Here is a 21,328-nt window from a genome sequence, read left to right as displayed (position 1 = left end):
GGGGAACGGCTTTGCAGAGAGGTCTGAACGAAGGGGGCGGGACTTTTTCAGTTGAGCGATGCGTTCAAAGTCATAGTCTCTGTGGTTTTTCCAAATGACCTACTCAACCTTTAATGTCCATAAGAGGTCCATAACCTGTGATCATGGTTTGCTTCTTTTTGAGTCACAAGCCAACTCAAAAGTCACTAGAAGCCATCGTCCAGCCAATCTTACATAATCTTAAGGCCCTGTCTTTGTGTCCAAATCGACTTTTGCTCTAATTGTTCCTAAATAAATTGTGTTTAATGTAATAAGAATTATTAATTTCAATTGAATCCACTTATATACAGAACATGAGTTGGTTGTGGTTGGTTTCTATGTATTTTGTGCAGGCTAAATTAATGCATAAAGTAAGTCCTTGTTCTCCTTCGAAAACATTTAAACTCTGTGCATCCCCTTTATTTATTAGTATAATTTATTCCAGCCACCAGACCACAGGTGAATAAATAGCATGCGCACTTCAGAGGGAAAAGTCTAAACACAAGGGGGGGCAACATTCCTGCATGAATCATCTGCAGTGTACAACCCAGTGTCTGAACACAGAACAAGGCAGGCTCACTGAAGTCTTAACGCCCACGAATATTACTGCTCGTAAGTTTCGGAGATGTATTTTATACATACTTCATGCAAGCCACTCTGGACTCAGGGACAAAGCAGCGTTGTCACCTGCTTTGCATGTAAAGCAAACGGTGACATAATTGTGAACATTGAACTATGGGACGTGTTCGTTTTCGTTAACATGCTTTGTGAAAAGTTAGAGTATGTTTTGCAGGGATTATTATTTCAAAGGCATTGAAGATTAACAGTAGGGAGGGTAAACAGTCTAAATTCGCACAATATCTGTATTTGGTTTAAGAACACACACAAAACGTTTCACAAAATGTGGCATTGTTTCTTTATTTGTCACTTGTAAAGTTGAAAATAAGCGATACACACTCAGTCAGCACATTTGAAGTCCCTGAAGCCTAAATAATAACTCGTCTAAGATTAATCTGTATATGTGTTTTAACATTGGCACCCTCTCAGAACATATGATCATGACATTGAATCCATTTATTTTTGGTCGCCACAACAAATGACGCTGAGGATAGCGACAAAAGTGGCAAACTCCTGGAAATCAACAGAACCACTGCCGTCGTGATCCAAGGCAGAGAAGAACTTTTCCATCTCCGCCTTACTTGAAACCTAAAGAAAGAAAACAGACGGACTTGTCATTAAATTGTAAAAGAGGCATTCACAGCCCTCCATTGCAATAGTGCTACATATATATTATACTTACGGGCCCAGGGAACTCTACACGGAGGAGCTCAGCAAGCTCAGCCTTGGTCATAGTTTTGGCATTTCCGTCTTTTCCAGCATAATTATTGAAGATTTGATTGAGAGCGGCCATTACCTCTATGAGCTTGGGCATGGTGGCTGCAAAGAGAAAATATTGTTGACTGTAGTCCAGTGTTCATTTCTCCATTCATTTATGTGTTAGGAGTTGGATGAGCAGTTTGCTGAACACACTTCATTGTTTGTCTCATGAATAGACCTTATTCTCTAAAAGAAACGGATTCAGGAGAAGCTCAAATTCTTGTTTCCCCCTTTTTGTAAACCTGGCTCTCGTGTTGCCTCGTCATCTTTTCTCCGTCCCACACCCACTTTACTGGTTGTTTCCTCTTCATGGTTTAGACTCTGCGTCGTCACACACACATTACCCTGCATGCCTCGTTTAAACAACTTTTCAATTGATTTCCCCCCTCCAGAATCCTCAGTAGCTTTGTTTTTCTGAAATCCCACATATTTTAACGATTGTTGCAATTATAATACTCAAATTAGAATTGTTATAATCTTAGCATGGGGTCGACGTGTATACTCAGATGCAGCACTCCACACAGTACAAATGCCACACCCAGAATCTCATCCATTACAACTCATAATAGCACATATTAGGGCATTCAGACACATTCAAAGCAAACATGGTTAATGCTGTATTTAAAAAAAGGGGTTTTAAAATATATTTTCACTTACCAAAATTGTGTGGAAACTTGTGCAGGTAGCAAAGGGTGGAAGAGACAGATTTGAGAAGGGAGCACGGACACAAACATTTTTAAAGGCAGGGTGACACACCCTCTCTCCAAGCCACCACCCCTCTTTGTCTCTCTTTTTTTCTTTTTTTCTTCTCTCCAGAAAATATAAGAAACAGTTTCATACCAGTTTTACCAATGCGGGAAAGCTACAAGTCATAATTGTATACAAGGATGAATACAGATCAATGTCATATCGGTTGATAAGGGACCTGAATCCCATCATCCATAACCTGTACAGATATATTCATAAAAGGCTCAACCTGAAAACAAAACAAAATAGATTTTTCGTGTTTAACAGCAAATATTGACCATACGTTTCAGAATAATTTCCTTCATTAGTCAGACTAACAGAGCTGCCCGTGCTTTTACCAAACTTATGTTGATTTTCACACCAATGCTGATCTCACAGCTGCTACTTGATTATTTTGTCACCTCTGACATTCAGAATCAGAGATTGATGCTGCGTTTTCCTTCTCAGAGCACACGATGATGACCTGTGTTTGCCAAAGTCGTAACATCATTTTTCATTCAGTAAATTGAAATAAGGTGAGAAGGCTCTGAGGCCATTTGTTCAGTCTGTTATTAGTGACAAACTCCCTGAGAGGAGCAACACCATTGCTGTCGACTGAACAGTTTCCTCTCTTGAGCTCGGCGAACGTACCTAAAGAAAAGCATCAGGAGTTGTAAGTAAAACATGTCGAAGTGGCATTTACAGCTTGTTGCAACAGCACTGCTCTTTAATACTCCTGCAGGAAACCTGTTGTGGAGCAGTTCAACAAGTTTAGTGTCCTCTTGTGCCCGCGTATGCACTGAAGGTATTCACGAGGAGGGAATATTTGTGACTGTTTTTTTCATTTTACGGCGGTAGAGCAGTAATATAATGCTTCATGCTACATTCAAACACACGGGGTGAACTGTACTTCTACGACTGCTTTCCGACACATTTCCTTTGTTTTTCTTAGATTCTTCTAGAAATGGGCTCAGGACAAGCTAAAATTCATATTTTCCTTTCCTCTAAACCGTGCTCTTTTGTTGTTGATGTGTCATCCTTTCTCTGTCCCTCAGGGATAAATACCACATTTCTCGTGACCGTCGGTTTTAAAACAAGAGACGTGATCGAGTAAAAGTGGTGCAACGGGCAAGCAAATTGGTAGTTTGATGTGAAAGGCAAGTTTCTAAAAGATTTCAATTCAAGGCATCTCAACAGCTGGTTGTTTCTTCTGACTGGCTTTGGTGAATGGACTTTTTATTTTAGGACTAGACGTTTAAGGATTATTTGATTCATTAGTCAAACTAGTACAGCGGGTTTTCCAAGTTTCAGCCCAGGTTTATAATACATAACTGCATGCAGTAACCCTGACAGGTATTTCACAAGTAATGACATGCAAATCGTCTCAAGATTGGTAGCAACAAAATACAGATCTGTAAAACAAAGATCCAGTTCAGCAGCAATAAAGACACGGAGCTCTCAGTTCATCATCCAGATCGAATCTTTATTCAAATTCACATTCAAATATTCAACACAACACATTCCTTTAAGTGTCAGTCTCTGCTTCAGTCCTTCATTACTGTATATTTAGTATGTCCATACATCATATTATTCCATCACATCTCACAAATGTATTCACAGCTGTATCAACTTCACAATTTGTGTGCAAAATACAGCACTGCTTAACTGTATTTATGACATGACCACATACAACTACATACACTCAAATATGAATGCAAAACACTTTAAATGCAACCAATTTCATTTTACATCTCACTTTTTATATCAACACTTTATACAAACAAATACATTCTGAAGCATTTAACTGTATTTATATGAAGTACTTGGCAAACACACTTGTTTGACTCCAACCCATTACATGTGTGTGAGCCAAAATAAACCTCTGCAAAAAACCTTTGTTGTTTTTGGTGACTAATAACCTGTAAAACATGGATAGTTCAGCAACCATGAAGCTCAACTCGTCACCTAGGCGTAGCCGGAAGTTCCCACCTGAGACAGCCCGGGGCGCAACGGCTCCCATGACAAAGGTTCCTCCTGAGTGCTGCTATATATATATATATATATATATATATATATATATGTGTGTGTGTGTGTGTGTGTGTGTGTGTGTGTGTGTGTGTGTGTGTGTGTGTGTGTGTGTGTGTGTGTTGTGTATGTTGTTTGGCTCACATTCCACCAAACAGTGAGCTTCACGGAGTCATAAAGCAAGACTTCTCCATGTCAGCCACGCCTTCATGGAACGTAAACAACCAACAAGTTGTCTCTAGTCTGCATGCACAGACAATATGTTGCAACGGGGGGGATTTATATAATGAGAGACCGAGAAACTAGTATAGTCAGTAAGAGATCAAATCAGAGGAAGGGCCTGGCATGAGACGACGTGACTCACTGGTGGGGAATGCCTGTGAACGCCGATTGGGCTGAACCATTCTGCATATACACGATACTGTCCTCCCGCCTCAAACACGCCGACAGCTACGGGGAAATGTCTGCTGGGTACATCAGCCATTAAAAACGGTCTCGTGGCTTTTTAGAATAGAACGAGTGTGATCAGGATCTTTCAACAAAATCTGTGTTGTTGGGCTGCAGTTGGGCTGATGTGCATGTGGAACTCGTGTTTTGGGTGTTCCCATGGTGCAGCACAGTCCCTTGTGACTGGTTGCTTGTGGATAATCCAGTGAATTCAAAGGGCAGGCCAAACATTTACTGTCAGTTAGGTTTTCAATAGCCTGCCATTATGACACATTTCATCCAGTCTACTTTGGGGGAAAACATTCGGAGGAATTCATGAGGATTCTGACATTATTTCTGTCTGACGTCTGTGAAGAAGATACTGATTTGATTGGGTTTTTTGCCATGCTATTATCTGTCTGGTGGACAGTCAGTTGGTCAGCCACTTCGGACCAGACACTTTGGACCAGACTGAAACTAATAACCCAAAACAACTATAGTGTGTTCACTTATATAATAATAATTTATCTACTTGATGGATTGTCACAATAGTTTGTACAGACATTCATGGTTCCCAGGCAATTGATTCATCGTCAGGACTTTTGTGATCCCATGATATTCCTCCGACGCCACCGCGAGGTCGACTTTATTCGTTTTAAGTGAAACGTCTCAACAATTATCAGATGGATGAATATCAGGTCAACATTTCACATAAGCCTCAGCTGTACTTTAAAAAGAATCCTTATTAAAGTTTGAGTAGGTCTTTTGACTTTGAACGCATTGTGGAACCAAAAAAGTCGCGCCCCTTCGTTCAGACCTCCGTTCAGAACCGCTCCCCCAGAACGCCAAACGAGATCGGCAGAGTGCAATTAGGAAGTCAATATTGACAGACAGGCAGACCGTCCAATTATTTTTTACAGTCCTGCCACAGATGACACATTTTATGTTGGAGCATTTAATGCATTCATTGCTATCGGTATGTTACGAGGACTTCAAGTAATAAAACAGAAAGTGTTTCTGCACTTTAACGAATGTTAGCATGCTAACAAACGGTGATCTCGGTAACCGTGTTAGCATGTTAGCATGCTGGTGTTAGCGTTGGGCTCAAATCAACACAAGTGACGCCTCTCGGGAGTTACTCATGTGGCTTTTAAGCTTGTTAATATATTTTTGAAACCTGAAAAATGACTTGGCATGTGTGTGAAACGAGCAGTACAGAAGGTGCAAATATTTAACACTTTAACACTAATAGTATTAAAAGTACGACTAAACATGTTTGCAACTCCGGGAAAAGTGCACTGTGTATGCCTACTTTTGGTTTTCATAAACAATTTCAGCAGTTTTTCCTGTGCATGAAAGTCTAGAGTAATGTTGTTCAGAGCAGGGCTCTTGTTTTTGTCAAAACAGGCTGCTGTTGTGTGCTATGTAGCCGGCTCCTCTCTCATGGTAACACTAAAAAGTTTCCACTACAACCCGTGGTTGATTGTTCGTGCATGTGCGTGTGCACGCTGGAATGTTTGTTTACCACCAGAAGACGCTTCACAATGGAAGTTAAATCCCCCTTCATTCTTTCTCCGCCCTTTTTCTTCTCAACGTTCGGTAAAAGTTTCTCCTTTTGGTTTAACATGCAGAAACCGTTCACTTCCACATTCCTGCAAAAAACAGCATATGATTGCAATCACAGCAGCTTGATTAAAAAAAAAACAAGAAGAAGCTTCTAGCCGTTAAGCAGCTCCGCTTGCACAAGAGTGTGTCACAACCCGGTTGAGTTCATTACGGTTTATGAGCTATGGTTTGGCTGAATGTATCCCTGGAAAGGAATGATAGAAACCTGCAGCTTAGTTCCCGCTGCAGTTGTGTGGTTTCAACAAGAATATTGCTGCCGCTACCGCGCCTGGTTAACAATGAGTAACCGTTGGACAGCAGGAAATATGAGACCCACTGGAACAAAACGTTTATTCTGCCCCCGACGGTTCCTCTCTCCCTTTCATTGTGCTCTGTTGGCTCTGCTCTCCGTTGCTTCTGTGCTTCGTGAGTTTGTGAAGCTGCTTGTGTCTGTCGGTAACTGGACTTTTTTGCAGTTCAGGTGCAGCACATCCATGTAGCACAGCCATCTCTAACAAAGCACCAGTCATAGAAACGTAGTGAGTTTGGAGAGTTTTAGGAGTTTTCAAGAGTCTCCAAAGCTCATTGCCTGCTTGTGCATGTTGATTACAAACATCTGCCAATTATGCATTTATAGCCGTTTTGCTGATAGGAAGTTGCCAGTATATATATATATATATATATATATATATATATATATATATATATATATATAAAATCATAATCATTTATGGTGCCACCTTCCCTTTACAAGACACAACATGCGGCTGCTCAAAATAAGGAACAAAGGCGCCGCCATCTCTCCCACATCAGAGCAGGGCGTGGTCCCCTCTCTGCCCGAGCTGTACTCAGGTGATCAGACGTAGTATTAGTACACGTACCACACCCAGAAGCTCATCCATGCAGCATGTGCCACATAAGCAATACATCCACTATGCATCCAGGCAGGTTGACAGTTTCATTATGCGATTGAGAGATTCTTTCTGACTGACAAAGGAGTCTGTTTTAATTCATGCCTTTGTTTTTTTTATTTACATACACGACGGTTGGTCCATTTACACTGACTTCAGACCAGGTGCATTCTGTTTGTTCAAACTGGCTCAAACTGGCAGATTCATAAAGGCGGTGCTTTCAAACAAATAGATGCAAAACGTGGGTTACATAGTCAGTGACTAAAGCAAGGTGAAGACTGAACTGAATGTGTAAAAAAAAATAGTACAGAAGTCAACATAAGCGACGGTTACATCCACACAGACTTATTTATTTGAGTTTGAAATTTGGTTTTCAGAGAAGTGTCCATTTAATACTGACAAAAAAAAGTTTTTACCAAATCATGTACAGATTTTGAAGCATGGTTCCTCCTCCTTAGGTTTAACTGAGCCCCAAATATTTACAAAATGTATTCTTATCAGAGAACACACTTCCTCTTAAGTCACTTCCTCACACACACACACACACATTGCATGCATAACAACTGATCTATTTATTTTTTGTTGAAAATAACATATTGATAGTTTGTGCATAGTGGCGTGGTGGTGTAGTGCAGTCATGCTGCATTCATGATGCTTTACTACATGTCTAGGCTACTCTTAAGCTATTTATCTTTAACGTCAATATGACTCTGTATGTTGAAGGGAAAATAGCTTTATGTGTAAATAAAATATTACGCTGCTGCATTTTCAGAGACAGTTATTTGAGTTAACTGTGTTCATGGAAGCCAGTCCTCACTGTATGGGAGCTCAGCTCACTGGCTCCCACCTCCCTCCAACACTGGCTAATAGCTTTCCACAGGTGGTGCCCGCCTTCATGAATAAAGGGATTTGTGTTCATTTATTCTTACACAATTTATAGCGACACACTATCAATATCTTTGCGTCCACAGCCAAAATATGTCCAAAAATATGATGAACTACATTTCAGTACAAATGAGTTCATTCAAACGGACTTACAGAACATCAGAGAAGGGAGGTGCTTGTGCTTGTCACTTCCTATACAGTAGTTGAATGCACGTGCTCCACCTGGCAGGCAGAATGCAGTAATACACGGCTGAGCAACGACTCTGATTTAGAAAGGGAGGATACGGAAATGAGACGTGACTCAACCGTCCCCCTCCATTCCTCCAGTGTTACATTACACTCTGTGGTTGCAGAGCTCCCAAAAACAAACATCTGTATGGAGGTTTAGAACGTATTCAGCTGACTACCTCACATGTTACCAATAGATATGTATGTGAGTTGCTAGATAGGCAGGAATTTCAGTAAGTTTGATGCAAAATGTAAATAAATGATATTAAAAGTGGTATGGACACATTGCCATGTGTGCTAATCTAACCTCTGAGGGGATTATTAGACAATAAGAATGCAGCTTGCTGTGTGCTCCTTGGCCTCTGGCTCGGGTGTGATATATAGAAAAGTCCACACAGGGGTTGGTCCAGGAGACTGCTGTTCGTGCCCCTTGTGAAACTAAAAGGAAAGTCAACTACTTCTAATTAAGTGGTTGTGTTGCCTAAATCTAACCTTCGAAGTCCGATTTTATTTTGAAAAGACACTATGCATGTAAGCAGCGTGTTTTGACATGCCGGGGCTGACACATGTAAAGGTGATGCTAGAGGGGAAGGTAGAGTCCCGTAGTTTGAAGCTTTGGAAGCTGCTTTATTTGTCTCAAAGCGACGACGTGTTGCCAATAGAGGTGTAACGATTCATTGGATGAATCCATGAATTGATTGTCAGTCATACCGATTCTACTAAATCAATCTGCTAAAATAAATAAATAGAATGAATCGTTTTGGCTTCACCAATAATCGATATAAATGCGTTTAATCGTATGAACCGTGATTCTTACTTATGATTAATGTTTTAATACGTTTAAGACACTCTCTCCCCTGCCAGCATGTAGTCTATTGAAAAATGTTAAAAATAACTGAGCATATTTTAATTACATTTTTGTATTTAGCATTAAGATATTATGCAGGACTACTTTTTTTATAGAATAAATATGTTAAATAAGTAATTCTCTGGTCTGTTTATTTTTCACCTTTCAGAAGAATACAGATAGTCTCACTAGCATTATTGCATGTTTATTTCATGGATATAGAATTTTGGTTACAAGTTACTGAATCAAATCGAATCGTTAAAAAAAAAAATGTCCTTGAATCGATTCGCCAACTACTGTATCGTTAATCGAATCGCTGTGAAGCCAAAGATTCACACCCCTAGTTGCCAACAACAAAACCTGGAGGAAACCCACAAAAACTTCATCGCGTGTATTTATTTTGTATGAAGGCGGTGAGAATATCACAACAAGCAACGAGAGATTTATGATGGATGTGCAAACGGCCTAATACGAGCAGCATCTGGTTTCAGGGTCAGTGGGGTCACATATAACACACAGGTCATGTCTTGTGGTGCTAGAAGGGTTTCTTCCTCAGTCTTCTTGTTCACATTCACCCTCTTGCCCCTTGCCCTTGCCTCCTTTCTTGCAGCCTTTGCCTGTCTTCTTGTTGTAGTAGCATCTGGCCAGGACACACACACACCGACAAAACTCTCGGAAGTTGACCTCACCGTCGTGGTTTTTATCCAGCATCGTCATGGCTTCGTCGATGTCACCTGCGTTGATTTTGTCCTGGAAAGACACATCCTCACGGTTACCAAAGGCCCAGTTGGATGAATGAGAGGCCTTACAGCCGCATGTCATGTAAAGTGAGTGTTCAGTCTCTTACTTTTAACTCAGGACTTTGTATCTCGTGCTCCAACACCTTCTTGAGCTCGTCTTGGCTTAACTGCTTTTTCTTGCCTTCGTCATCAGCGTACTCCATAAATATATCCACGATGTTTGTGATGACCTGGTCCAAACGAGCCATGGCTGCAGCTACCTGATGGACAGGAAACACAGTTCTGTGCTGTCAAAGCTTATGAAGCCTCATGATACTAGCACAGACATGCTGCATGTGTTAGTATGAGCACAGTTCAGGAGGTCCAAACACAATAAGGTGGTTGGCAAATGCTCAGAGCGCTGAGTGAAGCTTTCATAAATGCCATGTCATTACTCTCAAGCATCTTTTGTGCTCAAAATCTGGATTAAATGCTTTCTTTCTCTCCTTCCTTCCCCGACACCTCACCTTCTCGTCAGGACTCACCTTAGAGTTCACACGATCCGGGGGCGAAGAGAGATCACGTCTGTTCCACCAGCGCTCCCAGGTGAGACTGCCGCCAGACTGAGGTGGAAGCCTCCTCTTAAAGAGTGGAGACACACACACACACACACACACACACACACACACACACACGGACTTATACAACCACACCACCAGTGATTCATGCATTGGAAATGATCCCCCTTTCCACCCAAACTAGTTTTACTAGAGCTTTGCCAGAAAAAACACATAACATAACATAAACTTAACAAAAGACAGCCACAGTGTTTATGTTTGTGTCGTAGATATCAAATGGTTGCTGTTGTTGACACTGTGTGTGTGTGTGTGTGTGTGTGACTTTTCATTAAGGAGCTGCTCATTAAGGAGTGCCGTGTGGAGAAAATGTGTCAGAGCAAATGGAAAGTTACAGTGAATGGGTTTTACTCCAGCCCAAAACTGTGAGTTTAAAGGCAGAATCGTGTGTGTGTGTGTGTGTGTGTGTGTGTGTGTGTGTGTGTGTGTGTGTGTGTGTGTGTGTGTGTGTGTGTGTGTGTGTGTGTGTGTGTGTGTGTTCATAAATAATAAATCTATGTCTGCAGGGTGTCTAGGCTGCCCTGTTGGCCCGATAGTTTTGCTAATGTCCTATAATAAGGTTGTGTTTGATTAGCTACAGGCAACCCATCAGATGTTTTTAAGATCAAATCAATGCGTAATGCTAATCACAAGGTTAAAAGCGGTTTATATTCATTTTGGAAATTGTATTTTGCCAGCTAAGAAATAAAGACATGCTTTAGAGCTGGTCGTATTTAATTTCAACTGGAATAAAGTGAGTCTAGTTCAAACGGATGTTTTTGACTTAAATTCATCTGTGGTGGTTGAATAACCACCGGAAACAAATGTAATACTTTGCTGTCCTTCTGTAGTCCAACTAAACTAAATTAAAAATCAGTCACGGGTCTGGTGGATATGAGTGTGGATATGTTGGTCGGGGTCACACCCCATTCATCCTGCTCAGCCGTTATGTAACTCAACCTCCGTTTTCCACTTGTTTGTTCCAAGGCAGCAGAAAAGCAGCATTTTCTCCCTCTTCCCCTCGGCTGCCCCCTGCCAAGTCCCTTTTAGTACAAGCCTCTCTTCACTCCGACCTCATTACTTTCATTTATTGAACACGATCAGATTCTCTTTGCAGGGGAGGAAAAGAAAATGGAGACGAGGGATCGTGTGGTGTTGATTACACACTAAAACGAGTTCCACACTTCTGGCTGGGGTATGAGCTCCAGTTTCACTGCTCGGGAGGTCCTGCACCTCCGCGGTCTGCACCCTGAACATGAGCATGTGTTAGAAAACAAAGTAGAAGAGGTTTGAATAAATGATTGAATGTAATCTAACAGATGTGTGCTGCTGCTGCCTGTTATTATCAAAATCAAAATATCCACCAGAAAAGCAAAAAGGTAAGATAACACCTGTAAAAAAAACAAACAACATGAACAACACTGGCAACTAAAACGTGGTAACCAAGCTGACATAAAAGCCATGAGTAACGCAGCTTTAGAGAGAATTTCCTTTCATAACAAGAGTACTTCATTTTCCTGAAACGTCTGGGTGTGGGGTTCAGGTTCCTCCACACTGTGGAATGCTCAAACAAACGTCCAAACAAGGCTAAAGCTATTGCCATAGTCATTTTTCAGTGTGATGTGTATTTAGCAGGTCGTTATAGCCGTGAGTCTGACAGGGTGTGGGAAAAAACAAAAGCACACTCAGAAAAAACAAACCACCAGTTAAATACTACAAACCGGCTGCTCAGGCTGTCAAGTTCATGTTATCATCAGCACCACACTCTGCAGCCCAATGTTGTATCTGCATCTAAGTGCATCTATGTGTCTATATACTGTATATCTCTACAAGGGGTAGGGGTACAAGGGGTACTCAGAGGTAGAGCGAGTCGTCCTCCAATCAGAAGATTGGTGGTTCGAATCCCGGCTCCTGCATGCCTCTTTGGGTAAGAAACTGAACCCCCAATGGCCCCCGATGCTACACTCGGTGTGTGTGTGTGTGTGTGTGTGTGTGTGTGTGTGTGTGTGAGAAAGTGACTGAATGTAGTGTAAAGCACCTTGAGTAGTTAGTTAGCTAGAAAGATGCTATATAAATGCAAGTCCATGTGTATTTGTATGTAGGCCTATGTGTATAATCTCTATTCAGCTGATGCATGAACAGGTAAAGACAGCATGCATAAACATACATAAACATGCATAAACATGTATAAACATGCATAAACAGCCGACTCAAAGGCTGCAGTTATGTGAGACTTGAGGGGTTAAAGGTGAAAAATTGAATTCATAGATGAACCAAAAATAACTGAAAATGTCTGTAGTTCTAAAGAGAAGGAAGAGAAACACAGACCCCTGCTGGATGGGAGGGGTCATCACACAGTACACATTTTGTATTAGTATGTTAAAATATTTGACACAGTTTCACTGAAAGCAGCAACGCTTACTTTTATTAAACAGTGTCTTTCCTCCCTCTGGTGGTGGAACTGTTAGTCAGTGGGTGTGAATTGCAAATGGTTAAGCCTTTGGTGACATCTAGTGGATCAAAGACCTGCTGATCAAAAAAGGCCAAATCCCGACTCTTCAATATTATCTCCGAGCTTGTTAAAGCCTTCCATGTTGGCCGAGCTGTGAACATGACCCTCCCCAAAAATGGATTTTGAGTACATTTAAGTACAACGATCTTTTTGATAAAGTAAAGTCTTATTCTGGCATCCAATTTAATTTCTTAACAAATGTTCCTTATTGGAGAAAAAACAACGCTTATAATGAATTACCAGGGAAAATATCATGTAAACGTACTGTCACTTAAATATATTTTACTCAAGTAGAATTATTGGTGTAAAATGTGGATAAAATAATAGATTGCATTCATTATTGTCTGGACTTCATTTGTCTTTCCCTCCTCTCAAAGCACAGCGACCAGCCCACTCAGCCTCTGGTCCTCCAAGCATTCAGACACGTGGAGCTGAATGAGAGTTTGCACTCACATCAGGAATGATTGTCACAAAGAGTCCCTCAGTGAATGAGGGGTCACGGCCGGAGAATCCATCGTGAGCATTTTAGCATTGAGCCAGATGTGGGTGCGGTGGATTTGGGTCACGTGGCAATAAAATACGTGGCGTATAAAATAAGTGATTATGGTCGATACAACTAGATACCCAGGTTCAACTTACTAACCATAACCAACAAAGATCTCATCAGGTTTCATGGCATTGTAGGATATTAATTCACCCCCCCTTATCTCCAACAAACCATTGTTGGGAGTTGTTGGCTCATAAGTGAAACATCCCCATGCATCTTGAGTGTCAGCTGAGTGCCTCCTCTAGCTCCGCCCTCCTGCAGCCGCAGACACACCAGCAGCTTCTTCTTCTTTATTTCATCAGGACTTTTTCATGTTCTCACTCTGGAAACTTGAAATGTAGCAAACTACACTTACAGTATTAAGTATTGAGAGTAGAATGTGATCCGTCACTTCAACCCTGCAAATAACAGTCAGGATATTGTTCAAGACCCAGGGCTGAAAGTTCCTTTTTAATGTTTAAAGTGATGGTGTTTGTTTCCATGACCTCCCATATGTTCTGACTTTTGTGCAGCATTTGATACTTTTTTTTGTTCAGATTTCAGCAGCGAGTTTTGTCCCAATCAAAGCAGCTAAATGGAAACAAGCCATCATTCATTATTTACACCTGTGCTTTTACACTGTTACACTTCTCCTGTCCCGCTGTCCTGCCTGACACAAGACACTAGTAACACATATGCATTTATTTTACTACACGTCTGATGCGCCTACTGACGGTTAAATCACCACCCATTGGATTCAGCGCTGACGTTAAATATTTGGTATAACTTTTATAGCATGAGAAGCGTGTTTCTTCCTCTATGCCATGTATTTGAGGGTGTGCAACATCTCTCTGCTGGTGAATGCCAACTATCCCAAGAATCAGGCTGAAAGGACAGGGAGGGCTTTTGTAATCATTCCCTACAGGCTTTATTCTTCCCCTGGGAATGAAAAACACAGAGTTGCTTTTTGTCTTTTATTATCTCCCTTATATTACTCACATTGCTGAGAGATTACTGGACCGACTGCTCTGCAGTGTGCCATGTCCTTTTGGTGTACTTTAGACTTCTTTCATGTGAGGTATTTTCTGTAGAATTCTGTGTTGATAGAAGTGCCGTCAAGGATGTTCATACTTAGAATAAGTGAAAGTAAGTCAGTGTCACATGGAGATAACGGGAACACAGGGGGATGAATGCCTCTCCAGAAGGACGAGGATCATGAAAACCACCACTATCACCCAAAAACATATCCCGTCAAACCCCACCAAATCGTGTGAGCACTCAAAAGCATGCTTATTTGGCATCGAGGCGCTGGCTGCACCCACGTTCAGGCAGCATCTGATAACCAGCACATTCCCATACTGAACCACTTATCTGCCGTATAAAAACGTCTGCCTTCATTGAACGTTCAAGGAGGATTTGTGGGTGAAATGATGGGCTTCAGATGGGATCTGTAAGGCACATCTGTTTCACAACACTGATGTCAAGAATCAACATTCTCTGTACTTTCGGAGGTATTTTCATCGGCACTGGCAGAGCTCTTCTAGATTATAATGGTTCCATCTGCACAAGAATTAGATGACACAGAGCGTATGAAACTATATGCATTAATCATGAAAAATGATTTCCCTAAAGTAAATTATATGAATCCTAGTCTACCGGTACCTACATCATCAGTCCATGTAGGTGAAATGGGAGGTTCTGTATCGGAACCAGTTCTTGTTGGTAAGAAGTTCGTCAAGGTGGAATTTTGTCTCCTTTTCTGTTTAATGTGTATATGGATGAACAGTTGAATGAGTAATACTCTCATTAATCACCTAATGTACGCAGATGATTTGGTCATCTTTTGCCCATATAGAGCTGGTTTACAACAACTTCTGAGGGTTTGTTCTCAATATGGAATGGCTTTTTCATCCATCCATCCATCGTCTACCGCTTATCCTGTATTCAGGGTCACGGGGGGGGGGGGGGGGGGGGGCTGGACCCGATCCCAGCTATCATTGAGCAAAGGCAGGGTACACCCTGGACAGGACGCCAGAACCCACGCGTACACGGGGTCACCTCTTGCTGTGAGGCGAGAGTGCTACCCACTACACCACCGTGCAGCCCTGACTTTTTCATATCAATGCTAATAAGAGCAATATTATGATTGATAGAAGAGAATTAGTATTCCGTGACTTCTTTTTACCAGTTAATGCCGTTAAAGTGTGCGATATAAGATCATGAGACATCACACTGTGAATGATTTATCAGATGATAAAGACATCAAAAGACCATAAGATGTATGCTCAAGCTAATATGCTTGCATGTAAATTTGTGTTCTGTTGATGTGAAAGTAGCCTTAATTAAAGCATTTTATTTATATGAACTGTACTATGTATTAATTGCTACATTTTTGAATATATTGTGCCATTTTTTCTACTGTACTATAGACCTTCCGTGTGTTTTGAATAAAGTTGATTATAAGATTATTATATGCACAGAAAAGCTCCCTCATTAATTAGAGACAGAGAAAACATATTAAAGAGTAATCAGACAAACAGAAGGAGAAATCTTGTCAAAAAGGTATTTTTACTTGTGAATCACACATTTGTGCTCCGTAATACGTTCACTCAAAAACAGTCAACATCATGAGTATCCCGGCTACTTGCCCCTCACTTCTTGCCCTTCTTCTGTTCGTGCAGCCTGTAACACTTCTCACAGGCCATCGAGAGGCCGACGACGAGGGGGAGAAACTCTTCAAAGTCCAACTTATCGTCTTCGTTTTTATCCAGGTCTTTCAAGATGTGGTCCACGGTTTTGGGGTTCTTCTGGGTCTGAAAGAGTAAAGAGAGACAAGTTCAGCGTGCAAAGTGGAAAAACAATGACCCTGATAAGTGGTGTGCATGGATCAGTGCTGAGGGGAGAGATTAGGTTTGATAGAGGAGGTTCGTACTGCCAGGAAGGTGGGTAACTCAGTCTCTACTAGTTTTTTCAGTTCCTTCTTGGTCAAGGTTTTTCCGTCCCCGTCCTCATCAGCGTAGCGGTGGAACAGGACGATCAGGGACTCGATGCACCTCTCCATCTCAGTCATGGCTGCAGAAAACGGGTGCTGAAAGTAGGAAAGACAAGTCTGGGCAAGAGTTTTCAGGATATAAGACTATCAGCTGTTATAAGTTACAGTGCTCCATTAGAGCGAATAATTGACCTTCCCTCAATCAATAAAGAATCAATAATGTATCCATCTACCATCCATCCATCTTTCCATACCAGCATAATTAATGTAAAGTGGAGCATTCTCTTTGGATACTTTGTAATGGGATGTAATGGGATGTAATGGGATCGTGCCAAATTAACTATAGGCCTAAAGGATGAGGCTGCAATAAAGCAGTAGGATGCCCAGTGGTGGAACGTATATAATAAATACATCAATAACATGACATACTTCTAAAATTGGTTATTCGGCATGATGAGAACCTTTTACTTTGATGCTCATACTGTTGTCTTGGATGCAGGCCTATTACTTGTAACAGAGTAATTCCACACTGCAGTACTGCTACTTTTACTTGAGTAAAAGATCTGAAAACTCCTTCCACTGCTTCATCCAAAACTAACATATGAGTGAGGGTGTTGGTCTTATTGGCACTCAAAGGCAAATTCCTTTGCTCTTACATCCTTTCCTGGCACAAAACTAAAAATCCTTATCTAAAGCCTCCCACTCTTCCTCTGCCTTTCCCTTCTATTTCACCATTTTCCGGTTGAGTTATAAAAAAATGGAAAATGAAATGGAAGACAAAGGAGTGACGTAAGTTAAAAGGAAGATGAACGATGGACGAGCCGCTACTTGTCCGCGGAGGAAAGTCGTGCGTAATGCGCCAACAACGCCCAAGTTCACCCGAGAAACCACGTCGAAGCAGACTAAACCTCAGATGCCACAACGAAAGCTACGTTTGCATTTAGCCTCAAACGGCAACTGAGAACAACAACTTTCTAGTTATTAAAAGTGATCTTCTTTTAAAACAACGACCAGTTTCTGTCTAAACTCATGCGACGTCGAGGAGATCAGCGAAGGCAGAGAAACTAGTGCTGAAGTAAAGATAAAGAACTTACCGGGACGCAAAGAGGCAGGAGTTAGAGTTGAGGTTCAGTCAAGAGTGCAGAGGCTGGATGGGAGTTAGATTTCAAGATTTTATAGTCAGCGAGGCAACGCCCGATACGATGAGAGGGAGGGTAGAGGGAGGGAGGGAGGGAGGGGGGGGGGGGGCGATAGAGAGGCAGGAGAGAGAGAGAGAGAGAGAGAGAGAGAGAGAGAGAGAGAGAGAGAGAGAGAGAGAGCAAATAACTTGAAGAAGCTATGAACAAACAGTGCCCTGCCCAGGTTTTGTATACCTACATGAATCCATAACTTTGAAATGCAACACTTTCTTATAACAGCATTATAACTGTAACGTTTCCACATCTGGAATATCATCCAGCAATGGTTATTCCATGTAGTTCCTACTACCATGAATCCTAATCAGCAGCAACAGGCACACACATGTACTTATATGGTGTTGGGACATGTTGAAAATGACCAAGTCTGGGTCCAATATATTGGACCCAGACTTGAAAAAAAAAAAAAATACTGAAATAGATTTTCTTTTCCTGATCCAGTCTTCTATCACACTTTTCCTCCAGGTTTATTTTACCCCCCCCAAAAAAAAAGACAGCTTTGTGTCAGAAATAATAAACAATAAAACATTTTATTTCATTTGTTTTGCAGGCCCGCTCTAACACAAACAGTAAACCCATGAAAGTGATTTGATATTAAACAGCTCCATGAAGCCTCTTGTTTATCTAAGGAAGGTTCTCTTCATCAGGAACACCCTGTTGACACTGACACTCACACCCGGAGCTGCCCAGCGATGTGTTGGCCAACGAGCAGCTCCACTGGAACTGTTGCTTGTTTAAGCTTTGCCATAAAAACCTAGAAAACATTACGTTTGATATGAAAATCCCTGACTTACCGACTATTATTTTTATTCTTAGAGTGTAAACCTGCCAAAATAAACGGTGGCATCACGTACAAATTATTTCATGTTCACACCAGTGGTCAGTTTCTCACTGAAATATGACGTTTTTAAAAAAAAAAGGCACATTTCAGATATACATTTTTTGCCTTAATACATTTATCCGTTTATACACACACACACACACACACACACACACACACACACACACACACACACACACACACACACACACACACACACACACACACACACACACACACACACACACACACACACACACACACACACACACACACACACACACACACACACACACAGCTGGTGGAAAAAGGAGAGAAACAAGAACAAAAGTCTTTCATAGAATTTAATTACAAAACGAATTAAACAAAAAAGTAACTTGAGGTGCTGATGAACACGCGGATAACATGATGGGATGTTTGAATCTCTTTGCAATCAGTGTTAAAAAAAGTGCTGAAGGTAAAAAAGGTTATCAATGGAATGGTGACAGCAGTTTAGCTTTTTATGGCCTTGATTCAAACCAAGATCCCGGTAAAAACGTTGGTATGTTGTCATTGAAATTATCTCTTTCCAAGCAGTCTTTAAAAAGCCTGCGGAAATACACACATTATTACTAAATATCCGACTGCTGTGTTGCACCAGCCATCAACACTGGGGTAATATTAACTGATTCACTGGATGCAAGTGGGATCCAACGGATTCATCAGTTCTTCCTTTTGCCCTTGCTGGCAGCCTTGGCTGGTGTTACTGCAGGTGCAGCTGCTTGGTAGAGAGCAGCAGACACTTTGTTGATGTAGTACAGCGCGAAGAGGGAGAATATCAGGCTGGAATAGAAAGGAAGAGGAGCGGAACAAAACATTCAGCTGCTTTTAACGGTGTCGACTGAAGCTAAGTAGGAATGTGTGATCTGCAGAGGTACTGTAACCTACCATGTGGTGACACAGACACGGTGCACCAGCCCAGAGGCAAACAGTGACAGGCACAGGCACAGCAGAACTGGATGTTGAGAGAATAATACACAAGTGAGGAACAGAGTCTGAAAGATGATCTACTGAAAAACTTGGAAAAAGACAAAAAAAAGATATTGTTGACAGTATGATTGATTTCAGTGCAGTCACTACTCACTCTCTGGGAATATCTTGGCTTGGAATCCCTTTCCAAAGATTAGATTTTCCATATTATTAAATGCCTGAAGAAAAAAGTTAAGGTGGAACACGCTTCATTGGTATCATATCATTAATATGCACACAAGAAACCAGGTTAGGCAGATCATTCAGGATCGGTTGAAAATAAGATTTTGCTGGAGACAACTCCATGGTATGTTTATCAAGATAAAGCAATTCCAGACAAAGCATGACATACTAAAAGAATGGTGTAGTTTCGTGATTGGCACCAGTTCAATAGGATACAGTGAGGGAGCAGATGAAGAGGATCGAGCCCAGGAAACCTCCCAGGATGGTGAGCCACTCAGTGGATCCCAGCTGCTTACTGAACATCTGCATCCCCGCAAATACCAGCACCGACAGCAGACTGGACAGCACCAGGGAGGTGCCTGTGTTCACCGCTGCAGGGCCAACACAGTGTTAGAACTCAGACACGGATGCAAAGTCCGTATTGTGCAGTGAAATAGCGGGGAAGACTTCCTCTTTAAATGGAGAGTTCATGGCATAGCAAAGCAATTCACCTAACGTCGTAGATGAAAAACAAGACGTAGACTAGGGAAGTTGTTTCCGCTAATAAGATGTTTTATGAGAGCGGGTGCTGGAATGACTACTATCTGATTTATAACATAATTACAGAAGTCACAAAATCATCACTTTATGAATACATCAACTTCAAAAACACGACTTAAATCACTTAACTCAGCCCTGACCGGCTACGTTAACTCTTAGTAGCGTAACGCCACGTCAGTGTTCCTTCATAAACGTTTCCGTCAAGTCGCCGTTAGCTTTAAGCTACACAGACGAAGTTAACAGCAAAACATCTGGCTAATATAACTCTACAGACAAACTGTGATAAAAAAAAATGCATCTCCTCTCTATCTAAGAGTACTACATATACACACAGTTAAAATGCTGCTTGATTGCTATCGGCCTATTTCTAAACGTTAACGTTAGCTAGCTAGCTTGACAGGCGAACCACTCACTAGTTATCTTTCAGTTAATGCGAACTCAAACGCGCCGGTGATGTAACTGTAATGATAAATGTTGCAATACATACCCATGATTCAACGTCAACTTAAAGTCCCTGTAGTGAAATAAACGTGAATTCGATTTAACTTGGTTGAACCAGCGACTTGTCCCGTCTCTAGGAACAAAAAAACCCTCACCACCCGGACCAGATAACAGGTGGCACCAGTGGGCGGAGTCGGGAATGGAGGAAGAGCGGAGCTAGAGAGGAAGCGCTGCTTTGATTGTACTTTCACATGTTGATTGCTAAACAAACTGCAGTTATAGGTCATGGTAAATGTATGTTATTTCAGTTTTAATTTAAAATTCATCAATGAAAGAGATTTTCCCCGTTTCACAACAAATATGTAGTGGTGGGCAAGTGAAGCACTGAGGCTTTCCTAGCAATTGTGTTGAAAAAGATTCAAAGCTTCAACGCTTCAGTGATGGTGACATCTGGTGGACAACTGAAGCAATAGCAACCTCTCAAGAGCGCGACTGAAGCTCTGACACCGTTTCAATCCCATGATGTCAGCAATAAAAGTTTAGAAAAGACTGTGTGGTCATTAACATGTTTTGTTCATTCATACTCGCCCATACTGTAAATCATCCCAGATTAAGCCAACGGATCAATCTAAATGATATGAAGGGTTAAATGTTGGTTAAGATCGTTTTGTATTAAGTCTTTTACACCAGAGTCCAGATAATAGTTTGTCATAGGAGAAGTTGTATGGT

At 41.4% G+C, this 21,328-nt stretch overlaps 3 protein-coding genes and 1 long non-coding RNA gene across 5 annotated transcripts; all 4 read right to left on the bottom strand.

The window, feature by feature from the left end:
• Window positions 1-917: 917 nt before the first annotated feature.
• LOC311024033 lies at window positions 918-2,178 on the bottom strand. Its single transcript, XR_014598265.1, has 3 exons — window positions 2,053-2,178; window positions 1,319-1,455; window positions 918-1,224 (listed from the first exon to the last, which is right to left on the bottom strand). It is a non-coding gene; the product is annotated as an uncharacterized lncRNA (long non-coding RNA).
• Window positions 2,179-9,183: 7,005 nt separating this feature from the next.
• s100w (S100 calcium binding protein W) lies at window positions 9,184-10,448 on the bottom strand. 2 transcript variants are annotated; one of them, XM_084026264.1, is made up of 3 exons: window positions 10,313-10,448; window positions 9,896-10,044; window positions 9,184-9,798 (listed from the first exon to the last, which is right to left on the bottom strand). In XM_084026264.1, the coding sequence occupies exons 2-3, from the start codon at window positions 10,034-10,036 to the stop codon at window positions 9,601-9,603; spliced, it is 339 nt and encodes a 112-aa protein (XP_083882390.1). In that variant the 5' UTR covers window positions 10,037-10,044; window positions 10,313-10,448; the 3' UTR covers window positions 9,184-9,600. The 2 variants fall into 2 exon arrangements, with proteins under 2 accessions (XP_083882390.1, XP_083882389.1); XM_084026263.1 differs by having other exon boundaries at window positions 9,896-10,048; window positions 10,313-10,439.
• A 5,520-nt stretch (window positions 10,449-15,968) lies between these two features.
• s100a10b (S100 calcium binding protein A10b) lies at window positions 15,969-17,635 on the bottom strand. Its single transcript, XM_084026859.1, has 3 exons — window positions 17,506-17,635; window positions 16,352-16,507; window positions 15,969-16,232 (listed from the first exon to the last, which is right to left on the bottom strand). The coding sequence occupies exons 2-3, from the start codon at window positions 16,487-16,489 to the stop codon at window positions 16,071-16,073; spliced, it is 300 nt and encodes a 99-aa protein (XP_083882985.1). The 5' UTR covers window positions 16,490-16,507; window positions 17,506-17,635; the 3' UTR covers window positions 15,969-16,070.
• A 1,122-nt stretch (window positions 17,636-18,757) lies between these two features.
• Window positions 18,758-20,790, bottom strand: krtcap2 (keratinocyte associated protein 2). The gene is made up of 5 exons (XM_084026570.1): window positions 20,646-20,790; window positions 19,835-19,989; window positions 19,551-19,614; window positions 19,355-19,421; window positions 18,758-19,249 (listed from the first exon to the last, which is right to left on the bottom strand). Exons 1-5 carry the CDS (start codon window positions 20,647-20,649, stop codon window positions 19,129-19,131), a joined length of 411 nt encoding a protein of 136 aa, XP_083882696.1. The 5' UTR covers window positions 20,650-20,790; the 3' UTR covers window positions 18,758-19,128.
• Between the last annotated feature and the right edge of the window lie 538 nt (window positions 20,791-21,328).

This window comes from Eutrigla gurnardus (assembly GCF_963514095.1).
Source record: "Eutrigla gurnardus genome assembly, chromosome: 14".
NCBI lineage: Eukaryota > Metazoa > Chordata > Actinopteri > Perciformes > Triglidae > Eutrigla > Eutrigla gurnardus.
The sequence above is the reverse complement of the archived record's forward strand: the minus strand, read 5'-3'. Positions and strand labels throughout refer to the sequence as shown.